General features: G+C 39.8%; 2 protein-coding genes across 2 annotated transcripts in view; one reads left to right on the forward strand and one right to left on the reverse strand.

Annotated features, from left to right (window-relative positions):
• Window positions 1-9,324, forward strand: part of LOC135221579 (E3 ubiquitin-protein transferase MAEA-like) — a 35,580-nt gene extending 26,256 nt beyond the window's left edge. The window contains exon 4 of the mRNA XM_064259268.1: window positions 8,948-9,324. Coding sequence (XP_064115338.1) covers window positions 8,948-9,220 — 273 coding nt within the window. The 3' untranslated portion in view covers window positions 9,221-9,324. The remainder of the gene's footprint in view (window positions 1-8,947) is intronic.
• The window catches only part of LOC135220856 (E3 ubiquitin-protein transferase MAEA-like), a 213,275-nt gene that overhangs the window by 30,683 nt on the left and 170,097 nt on the right, over window positions 1-12,495 (reverse strand).

Consider the following 12,495-nt stretch of genomic DNA (forward strand, 5'->3'; position numbering starts at 1 on the left):
AGTTTTCTTTGGTGGCGGGCATGTACATTGCTGATAAAGTTGTTGATAAATTCACGAAATAACTTTTTGTACAAAATCTTATCTAAAAATGACATATTATTAAATAATGCAGTTTGTAGATTGTGACAGTCAGCATTTAATTTTTCAACGGTACGCAATTTAAGATCGATTTCTTTGGATGCATTTTGGTAGAATTCGGTGTTGTAAAGGGCAGTCTTGTATAGTTTGAAGCGAAGGAATCTGGGGTACACTCCGTTGATCTGACAATACTGCAGGAACTCGACATCACATCTGGACTTCTCAAGTTTTAGTGTAGTTTTCTCAAGATTCCTCGAAAGTTGAAGTATCTCCAAGGGATAACAGTTGTTCAAGATCTGGGCAAAATTTTGAATCCTACGTAGGCGGAGCTTGAAGATAAACAGGAAGGCAAACAACAGACGGAACATCTCGGAGGTGTGTGGACATCAAAAGGTGCGAACATGTAGACATCAGAGGGTTACCGAAACTCAGTAGATCAGTTAAGGAGTTTATTATGAGATACGTTTTGTGTCATCCTGACACATCATCAGTCTGTAATGTAAAATCAATTCACATTTATAAAAAATATAATTAAAGTTTACATGCTATTTTAAAAGGAAACCATAAAATACTAAAGTTATTCATAAAAATTATAGTTAAAAGCTAAACATACTAAAATTATTTAGAAGGTGACATTAAAATTGTAGAAATTTAGCATTAAAAAGGAATATTAACCTTAATAAAGCGAAGGACAAGAAAGGAATGGCTGTAGGACCACCGTTTGCCCAGATCTCGACTACGCTAAGAAAAGTTGAGTAGAGGATTGACTAGAATTGAGGGAAGGAACGAGGTGCTTGATATGTAAAGACTCAAGTGTCGTTATATATTGGCTATGCTTGGTATCGTCAATTATCGAAAAATGTTTTTTTGTTAATTTCAATTTTACAAAGAGCTGCCATGATTTCTTATATTAGAAAGTTCAGGATTGGTTATCCTCTGGCCAGTTCTGTAGCTTACTCCCAAATGACTGGAATATCGAACTTGCAACAAGCGTTTCATCGATCCAACGTAAGTACCGGGACACCCCGGGCAAGCAAATTTGTAAATAATATTGGATCGCATAAACGGTTGCAAATTCTCTTTATGACCAAGAAGTGAGCTTATTTTGAGAGGATTAACAGGTATTAAATTAACTTTGAGGCTTCCGAACTCTCTTTCAATAATTTCTTGATACGGTCTCCTAATTTATTTTTGAAAAAATATGGAATAGTGCGTATATGGGTAATTTTGGTACATCAAATGAAGGGGTATTTTCCGTGAAGTTTAAGTTAAGTAATTTGTTTACCACCTTTTATAAAATACCTCCGTAGGGTACGAGTTAGTTAAAAAATAATCTTGTAAAAATTCAATTTCAGTGTGGAAAGATTTCCAATCAGAAGCATACCTAAGTGCTCTAAAGACCAAAGTGGAGATGGCATAAAATTTAAAATTTATGAAGCACGAACTATAAAAATTATTCCCCATTCCAGTGAAGGTGTGCTTCCTATAGACAGAAGTATTAAACTTATTATTATCTCTGGTTATCTTGATATCTAAGAAAGGTAAGCAGTTATCTTTTTCAGTTTCTATGGTAAAGTTTATGTTACTGTGCTGAGTATTCACGAACTCCAAAAAGGCATCAGCCTGCCATGCATGTCTAAGTAAAATAAAAGTATCATCTACATATCTCTTGTAAAAAGTTGGTTTAAAAGAACTTGGGCATTCGGCTAAAAATTTTTTTCTCTAAAAAATCCATAAACACATTGGCAAAAATCGGGGCTCAAGGGCACCCCATGGCCACGCCCTCGACCTGCGAGTACAGAAGACCATTAAAAACGAAAGCGGAATCTTGCACAGCAAGTTCCAATAATTGCTTCAACAAAATTTCTATTAAAACAACCTGGAAAGTGTCATCAGCATTTAAAAAAAACTCTAAAATAATGTTAATTGTCTCTTCTAAAGGTACATTGGTAAATAAAGAGTCTACATCGAGACTAACCATATAGTGATCCGAGTCCTGCATGACAATAAGTTTCTGAAAGTCGACTTTCAGAAACCATGGGGGGACGAAATTATTATCAACTAAAAAATTCCCCTTCGGTACATATATGAAAATATATCATTTGGGAGGTAAAGTGAATTTAGATATTAAAGGACATTTGTAGCTTGAATTGATATATAAATGGATCACGGTTCGATGTGATAATTATTCATAACAAAAGGCTACGTGCTGTCAAACGCTCGAATTGGCTAACATGGTAGACGGGGTTTCATATCGATTCTAATTACGAAAGCACCGAGATCGAGGGTGATTTGTAAGGTCAGAATCGATATGAACTTATAGCGTCTCTGTTGGCTGATTGGATAGCGTCACTAACTGTCCTGATTTCGTCCCCGTCCACTCGGACGGTGGTTCGATCCCATGGGGGGACGAAATTATTATCAACTAAAAAATTCCCCTTCGGTACATATATGAAAATATATCATTTGGGAGGTAAAGTGAATTTAGATATTAAAGGACATTTGTAGCTTGAACTGATACATAATATATAAATATAATATATACATATAATACATACCATACATATACATATATACATACATACATACTACATACATACTACATACATACATACATACATACATACATATATACATATATAATATATATATATATATATAATATATATATATTATATATATATATATATATATATTATATATATATATTATATATACACACATATACATACATATATATATATATATATATATATATATATATATATATATATATATATATATGTATATATAACATATATCATATATATATATAATATATATATATATATATATATATATATATATATATATATATAGATATATATATATAGATATATATAATATATATATATATATAAGATATATATATATATATATATATATATTATATATATATATATATATATATATATGCATATACACATACATATATGTATATAATATATACATATACATATATACATACTACATACATACATACATACATACAATACATACATACATACATACATACATACATGCATACATACATACATACATACATACATACATATATAGATATATATATATATATATATATAGATATATATATATATATATATATATATATATATATATATATATATATATATAATATATGTATAGGGGTAACCAAAGGCATACGCTGTGTTCCTAAAACACTTTCAGCCACACGTGGCCGCACAGAACGGCCTTGAGGCGCGGGGTCATGCTGGGTGCTTGGCCCCTCGCCAGCATCCAGGTCCAAAACTCGCCTTACACGATCCCTTCCGACGGGTAAAACGCGCCTTTCTCGGTCCACACGTCGTTGAGACATATCTAGGAATGTCCTGTAGCAACACAAATGCTCTAAGTCTCGCACAAGTCCAGAAAAACACGCTTCTGACGAAAGATCGCTCTCGGATGATGCGCTACTGATGCTGGCTGGAGCGAGAAGAAGGGATATCGCGCATGCGCACTTGGGTCACGCTTCAAAACAAAACAAGGCCTTGATCCGTGAACTCCCAGCATCCCCCAAGGCGCGTTATTCAAAAGTTTTAGGCTGGTAGGCCTATAAGTATTTTTCCACAAATTTAAAAAAAAACTTTTGTATGTCGACGTAAAATACGTCCAGTCGGCACCCGAGAGAGAAAAAATGTTGACGTAAAATACGTCCAGTCGGCGTTTAAGGGTTAAGGACTGGATTTAACCCACATGAATTTGCTGATATATTATGGAATTCAAAAGAGTCAGCTGTACCAACTTTTTTATCCAGGACATTATAACAATGAGTGAACCTATCCAGGTCTCTGACGACTGTAAAAATATCCATATTAACAGATATCAATACGAATCCCAAAGAAAATTCGATATTACTGGTAATAAGCTACTAACAAAGAAGTGGGAAACGGAGCTATTTGTAAGATTGTCAGGCGACATAAGAATCGAAGAGGATATTAATCATGATTCTGTAATTCTCTACGCTTACTGAAATTAAGTTGTGATAAAATTCGATCCTATGTGCCTCTAACAAAAGGTTCACCCAGTATGTACCATATATTTCTGCATATAAGATGACCTTTAGATAAGGCAAGGTAAAACATCATGGCAAATTTTCACAAATTTATCTCATATCTGTAGTATTGGACCACTTCTAAATTATAAAACCAATTTTTTTTTATAAGTGATTATTTGCAGAAATTAAAAAGTACAACTACGTATATTTATGATAAAAATGACTTTCAGGTTGTTTTGCTCGTTGTACCCAATTACAGTATTATTAATTATCATTGTTACTATATTAGAGAATATAAACATCATGTATATCATTTGCATTTGATATTGTTTACATTCTCAAAATCTCAGCTGATTTGAGTACTATCGATATCTACAGTGCCATTATTTGTTAGAAGAGATATAATTCGAGATATAATTCAGAGATACCTGTTATCGTAAATTGGTGAAGTTTTGTAAAAATCTGCACATATTACTGACTCGTATAAGCATTGGGTGTGATTTCTTTCTCCAGTTCCGAACAACACTTCCCCCTGGCCCATGTATTAGTTTACATTCAGCCTTGGCTATAACGTGCAGCTTTAATATACTTGTAGAGATTCTTCTCTATTTTGCGAATAGCGGCTTTTTCCGTGCCACTTAAACAGGCTAGTAGAGTGCCTATAGAGGTTCATGGTAAAATACAGGGTCAAAATAGGTGTATATATTTGAATTTTACAGCAGATAAAACTTATGATACCATTGTCATCAAAGTCATTAACGATTTTCTCTCTCTCTCTCTCTCTCTCTCTCTCGCTCTCTCTCTTTCTTAAAGCGAGCTTTCGTCTGGAGCTGCCAGACATCCTCGGGCTGGGGAAGCTGAGGGTGGACTGATCTTGGTGCAGTGTCCGTCCTCGTTATTTATCTTGTGGGTTGACCAAGCAGGGGTCTGCCCCATGCTTTGTTTTCATTGGTTGCCTGACCCAGGTCTCAAGCCACTTTCTTCGAGCTGATGATTGCGTTGCAGCATATCCTGCAGCCACCTGGACCTCCTGAGCGGCGCTGTAATGTTGATGGGCGATGTGCTACGCTGTGGGACGTCACGGCTACTTTGATTTCCATCGGCTGCAGGAGTACCTCATTCGGGGGCGTTGTGTTCCATAGATTTGTCATTTTTGGTGGCATGTCTTCTCATACTCGTAGGGAGGAGAAATTCTTCCTGCACCATATTCAGTGTAGGTTTTATTTGCTGGAAAAGGAGCGCCTCCAGCAGGCGCAACTGACGGGCATCAGGGGCTTTCCTGTTGATCTTCGTGTTCTGTATGATGACATCAAGGGAAATGGCCTCCTGATGTTTGGTGCGGGCGTGATTCTTTATAGCCCCCTCTTGGGCGTGGCACGAGAGTCTCTTCGACAGTCGCATGGTAGTCATACCTACGTAGGCGCCGCTGCATTTGCGGACTGGGCATGTATACTGCGAGTATGAGAAGACATGCCACCAACAATGACACCACCGATCATGACAACTCTATGGAACACAACGCCCCCGAACGAGGTACTCCTGCAGCCGATGGAAATCAAAGTAGCCGTGATGTCCCACAGCGTAGCACAACGCCCATCAACGTTACAGCGCAGCCTAGGAGGTCCAGATGGCTGCAGGATATGCTGCAACGCAATCATTGGCTCGAAGAAAGTGGCTTGAGACCTGGGTCAGGCAACCAATGAAAACAAAGCATGGGGCAGACCCCCTGCTGTCAACACAGATTATAACGAGGACGGACACCGCACAAGATCAGTCCACCCTAAGCTTCCCAGCCGAGGATGTCTGGCAGCTCCAGATGAAAGCTCGCTTTAAGAGAGAGAGAGAGAGAGAGAGAGAAGAGAGAGAGAGAGAGAGAGAGAGACGAGAGAGAGAAAATGGAGAGAGAGGAGAGGAGCAGATTTAGACGAGAGAGAGAAGATGAGGAGAGGAAGAGAGAGATAGAGAGAGAGAGAGAGAGAGAGAGAGAGGAGAGAGAGAGAGAAAAAATTGTTATGACTTTGATGACTATGGATCATAGTTTATCTGTAAAATTCAAATATATACACCTATTTTGACCCTGTATTTTACCATGACCTCTATAGGCGCTCTACTAACATGTTTAAGTGGCACGGAAAAAGCCGCTATTTGCAAAATAGAGAAGAATCTCTACAAGTGTAACGTTGCTGAAGTAGCCATTACTTTTAATAAAGTATGCTTGAGAGAGGGTCTGCTTCCTAAGTACAGCTTTAATATACTTGTATTTATTCTTAGAGATTCCATTGCTTGAGGGATGAAAAAAAATTTATTTTATTTATACTTGTGGAGGCCACCATTGAGAATCGTCAGAGTTTAACAACTTGACAAATTTAACTGAGAGAAAAGCTCAATAGATACAGTAAAGATGTCAGCAATCAGCTGGTCTCAATTCGGTTTATGTTAATATATGCTAACAATAATTGCTTCATCCAGGATTCTCAAAACTGGAATTTTTAATGGAGGATGGAGGCGTATCATTAATATTACAGGTGAGAAGAGAGAGAGAGAGAGAGAGAGAGAGAGAGAGAGAGAGAGAGAGAGAGAGAGAGAGAGAGAGAGAGAGAGAGACTATTATTGCCATGGTTAGGTTACACTGATAGATATCCACTTGCAAAACTCGAATAATAGTTGCATGTTTTACTGCAATCATATTGCATATATTATTGTGTTACAATATATGAACAGAGCAATGATGTGCCATTTGCATGGTTTTTGTTTACATTTGAAAATAATCAGCTGGTCACATTTTGCTGATAACATCACTGTCTTTAGTTGCTGAATGGAAACTTAATTCAGAAATATGTACATCCGCTTTAAGTAAATTATCAAAGCTAGGTTAATAATGCTTGATTCTATATCTGTTTTTCATACATACATTGCCTAAAAGGGAAACCATTGTTTTGTTTACATTTCATCGTCATTCTCAAATAACCGCTAATAACAATACAATAATGAACAATAATTATCTTATACAATTATTGTTCATATGACTGAATTGTTCTTAAGAGTTACAAAAAGCTTATGGTTTTATTACCTTTATTACCAGTTTATTTCATAAAGTGAATCTTCATGCATGTTGGTGATTACTCTATAGCACCAAGGCTGAGGCTAGCCTACCAAAAATATCCTAGAATTCAAGGTGTGATTTGAGTTGTAGTATAAGACGACCCCCAATTTTTAGGGGTGAATTTTAGGATTGATTTTTAGAATTGTAGCATAAGACGACCCCCAATTTTTGGGGGTGAATTTTAGGATTTAAAGGTTGTCTTATATGGGAAAATATATGTTATATCAAGATGGCCATCAGGTGAGGTAGATGCTTTGGCTGCAGGACTGAGCGGTTGGGATATCTGTGATTTAGCCGAAAAAGCTGGTGGTCATGACTTCCCTATACCTTCCGCTGCAGCTGAACAGAATATGCTGGAAGTGGAAGAGGTAGAGAATCAGGAGTTTCTTTCCTCTTATGCAAAAGTTATTGATCTGATTCATCAGTTCAATAACCTTTTGAGGAGGACTGAAACTCCTACCATGATTGCTCCTACTGGGGTAGAAGCTCTTTTAGGACTGATGAAAGATGTTAATGTCTCTTATTTATGAGATACTGTGCTCAGTCATGCAGAATCTGTTCTCCACGATGTTAATGCACTGGTTTCAAGACGTAATAACTCTTTACGATCAAACAGATGTTAAAGTTTCTCCCTCCCCCTCTTCCAAGACATAGAAAATATTATTCAACACAGGTTATTCCTTTGTTGAATAGACATATCAACCCAGATGTTGTTCGTTTTAAGACCAGGTTTGACCTTAGTCCAAGTCCAAATGGAATGTCCTTCACTTGTCAAGAGGCTGCTACAATGAATTCAACAGCCTCTTCCATATTCCAGAGATCTTCTTGCTGGATTTATAGTCATTGGCAGTAGCTAGAATTACCTCTTCTGGTTCAACAAGGAAGTCAGTGGATGAGTCAGTTTTTGTCAGACTGCTTCAGTCTAGGTCTAAAGCTATCTCATACTCAACCAACTTGAGCGTTGATGTTTGAGCTAATATCCTGTTGATGAAGGGATACAGCTCTAGCTAAGTTAAGTCGTGCAGTGGATGTAGACTCTTTATTATCTCTTCGTAATGGGGATATTGTAGAGTCTGAATTTCTATTACCTAAGGACACACTGGAAGCCGCTATTGATAAACAACGGTTTGATACCAATGACAGACCAGTTTAGCAGGTAGTTTATAAGTCTGTAGGAATTCAACAAAATCCTCAAAAGAAGACTGTGAGACCCCCTCCTGCCGCTAAAACTACTCAGTCGGCTTTTAGAGGAAAGAAACCACCTCAATGGCCCTTTCAGAACTGATCTTCAGGAGGTAGAGGAAATAGGAACAGAGGAAGAGGTTCGAGACGATAGGCTGGGCGCCTCTCCACACCCAGTTAATTCAGATTAGGTTAGTTGGGAAGTTATGAGCAAAGGATTAATGAAGGGTGAAAAAATAAAGGCAATCTAAGGAAAAAAGATTATACTCGGGAAGATTTCTGGTAAAAAAAAATCATACTCGGCCAGATGTTTAGAGGGTCCTGAACAATAGTAAATATATAGCTGCTTGACTGCCACTTTTCTTTCTTTTTAAAACTTTAGGAGCAAGTTGTTTCCACACTTTTAGTGATAAGTCGTGGGTTGTTGTTGAAATACATACGTAATACTATTTATTGTATATTTGATATTTCCATGTGATTTATAATAGAAGTATAATGCTTTGGTTAATGTTATACCATTTTTATTACAGGGTGCAACTGGTCATAATCCTGATTGCCCTGTTTGTCAGCCTGCTTTGAATGCTCTTGCTTCACCACTGCCATTTGCACATTGCTCGCAGTCCCGCTTAGTGTGCCATATTAGTGGAGAACAACTCAATGAAAATAATCAACCTCTCATGCTACCAAATGGACATGTGTATGGACAGAAGGTAAATTTTAATGTTTTGTGTTTTTTCACATTTATACCTAATATTAACATCATTATGGTATACAGTCACCTCTCAGTTGAAGTGTTTAATTAACGCACGTTCGATTTAACGTGAGCTAGAAAATATTTTTAAATGTTTCAAAAGCGTGAAAATTTCGATTTAACATGAATTGGTGCCCAAGCTTTGTTTTCAAATCACCCATGCATCAGCGCTGCAGACGACGGCACTGTATGTATTTATTTATTTATTAATAAAGCGAAAGACTTTGCGTAATCTTTTGTTTTGCTTTTTTGTCTGACCTACATAGTAAAGGTATTCTAGCCTAGCATATACTATGGTATATCTTATAAGTACATAGGAATACAGTAGCCTAGCCTATAGTATACTCTATACAACATGTATGGTATGTTGTATGGTACAGTAATTATTAATATAAGCCAATTTTGGAGGTTTAATTGAGCCATGTCAGGCTGCTGATAGCTACATATAATTACAAACATAACACACATGAATCTTTTAAAAATTTATACATTATTTTACAGTATCCAATAATATATGTAATTCTCATATTATTGTATTATAAAATAATAGCATAATGTTTTGGTTTGGAAATCAGCTGATGGCAAATATGAGTTTATTTTGCCATATTTAATTCAAATCTGTGACTTTTCTTGCTTCTAGTTAGCATAAACTAATACAGTGGTACCTCGAGATACGAAATTAATCCATTCCGAGGCGGCCTTCGTATTATGAGTTTTTCGTATCTTGGAACACATTTTACATGTAAAATGGCTAATCCGTTCCAAGCCCTCCAAAAACACACCAGTAAATTATATTTTGTTCATGAGACTTACTTGGCAGATATATATATAGCTGTATTCTCCGAAGTCCGACAGAATTTCAAAACTCGCGGCACACGCAGTGGGCGGCCAGGTGGTAGTACCCATTCCCGCCGCTGGGAGGCGGATATCAGGAACCATTCCCATTTTCTATTCATATTTTTTCTGTCGCCGGTCGGTAAACACCTGTTTACAGACCTCCGCCCAGGATTTTTGGATTTAACTCGTTATAAGTATCTGGATTGACTTTTGGTTTTGACTCTGGATTGTTGGATTGGCATACGCGATAGTGGACTGTTTTTGGATTTTGGATTGGCTTTTATATGAACGTGATGTCGGGATCAAGTTCAGTGAGCTTCAGAGTGTGTGTGAGGAGTGATTGCAAGGTGAGGCTACCGAAAGCATCGGTAGACCCCCACACAGTATGTATGGGGTGTAGGGGGCATGTTTGTTTGCTGGTTGATCGTTGCATTGAATGCAAAAGTTTGACTGAGGATGAATGGAAGGTGTATGAATCCTATCGGCGTAAGTTGGAGCGCGATAGGATCAGGAGGTCTTCCTCTAAAAGCGGTTCTACGAAAGGTAAGGGAAGTAACATTTCTCCTATATTAACACCAGTAGAATTTGCTTCACCTAATCCTGTGTTGTTGCCTGAGGGCCCTAGTTCTGTGTCTGGAGAAGGTAATGCCCTTTCTCTGATTCTAGAGTCATTGCGCACTCTAGAGTCCAAAGTGTTGGCCCTTGAAAACGGCTCGATTCAAAGTGTGATCGTGCCCCTAGTGTTGTGGAGGGGGCGTCAGATCGGCCCCATAATGCTCTAGGTCTAGACCTCTGTCGGACTCCCAGACCTCAGGGAGTGGGCATGTCGAAAGCCGCAAGAGGGTTACGGGGGCTCCCCACCGATCTGGCGTCCCTTCGGCAGGACCTGTTGCTACTTCCCAGGCTGCCAAGGAGCGTGCTCAGGCTCGCATCCTAAAGGACTGTTTTCGTCCTCCGAGGCGCCCTCCCCGCGCCAAGGGGTTGGAGGGCTCTCGGAAGTGACTCGCGTCCCGTTGAAAAGGACTTTTCCTAGGGTAGGACGCTTTGCGTCCCCTCTCTCCGCTCTCGTTGCGGTCTTCGCCTGCGTCGTATGACGCGTTTCCTCCACAGAAGAGAGGTAGGACGTTCGTCCGAGGACGACGCTGAGAACGCTTCTCTCGCGCCTCGGAGAGGCAGGTTGCTGTTCCTGTGAGAAGGAAGGAGGCGTCCCCCCGCCCCTCGTCTTCTCGCAAGCGCAGCCCTTCACCTCCTCTCGGTTCTTCACCTACGAAGAGTATTCTTGCGTCGCTTCAAGACCAATTGTCGACCTTAATGGCTCGGAAGACTCGCCCAGCAGCAGTTGAGCCTAAGCGAAGGAAGGACGCTAGACTGCCTGTCAAGAGGACGAGGCAGTCTCCTTCTCTGTCTCCTCGTTCATCGCTGTCTCCGCCCGCACGTCGGGACGCTTTGGAGGACGCTCGACAGGACGCCTTGGAGCACGCGTTTGAAGACGCTCGGCAGGACGCTTTTGAAGACGCTCGTCGGGTTGCTTTGTTGACGCTTTGCCTGTGGAGAAGGCTTTTGAGAGCGCTCAGAAGGACGCTTTGAAAGCGAAAGCTGGACGCTTGAGCGTCAAACGTAAGGACGCTCCTCAGAGAGACTTGGAGTTTCCTCTCTTGACGCGCAGCGAGGTCAGGACGCTCTTCGTGGTTCGAGCTCTAAAGATCGACGGAAGGTCGGTCGCCTTGAAGAGGCGGATGTTAGTCTTCCTCGAAAGCCTTTGTTGAAGGCTAGACCCGTGGGGCGCACGCCCTCGTCCAGAGGTTTCTAATCTCCCTTTGCCTCTTCGGGAGGAAGGGAGAACATAGTAGTCGCCGGCTGACTCAGTTGGGGACGAAGAAACAGCCGTCAGTTTCGTCGGTTTCCGACTACAAGGTGCTGGTACGACTTTTACGTTCCTTGTTTGGGGAGAAGTTCCAGCCTGCAGCTCCTAAGTCTCCGCCCTCTCAGTTTTCGTCTTCGAAGTCGGGCAAGGTTTCGGAAGTGGTGGAGATGAAGACTTCCTTGTCCACTAAGAGAGCATTCAAGAAATTGCAGGACTGGATGGAACGTCGGAAGGATCAGGGCAAGTCGACTTTCGCCCTGCCTCCCTCTAGACTTAGTGGGAGAGGCGGACATTTGGTATGAGACCAAATCGGAAGTAGGAATTAAGATCCCGTCTTCTTCCCAAGGGGACTTTGCTAGTCTGGTTAGAACGCCCCAGGAAAAGGATCCCTTTGTCGTCCGCGATAAAGATTTCTTGGACACCAACGGAGATCGACCATCACATGAAAGGTCTGTTAAAGACTCTGGAAGTCTTTAACTTCCTAGACTGGTGCCTAGGAGTCCTGGATCTTCAATCGAGGAGTCCTGATTCTTTGAGTCTGGGGGAGCTGTCCAATGTGTTGTCATGCATGGACAAGGCCGTCAGGGATGGTTCGGAAGAGTTAGTGTCTCATTTCGGCACTGCTT

Source organism: Macrobrachium nipponense, chromosome 2 (genome assembly GCF_015104395.2).
Source record: "Macrobrachium nipponense isolate FS-2020 chromosome 2, ASM1510439v2, whole genome shotgun sequence".
NCBI classification, from domain to species: domain Eukaryota; kingdom Metazoa; phylum Arthropoda; class Malacostraca; order Decapoda; family Palaemonidae; genus Macrobrachium; species Macrobrachium nipponense.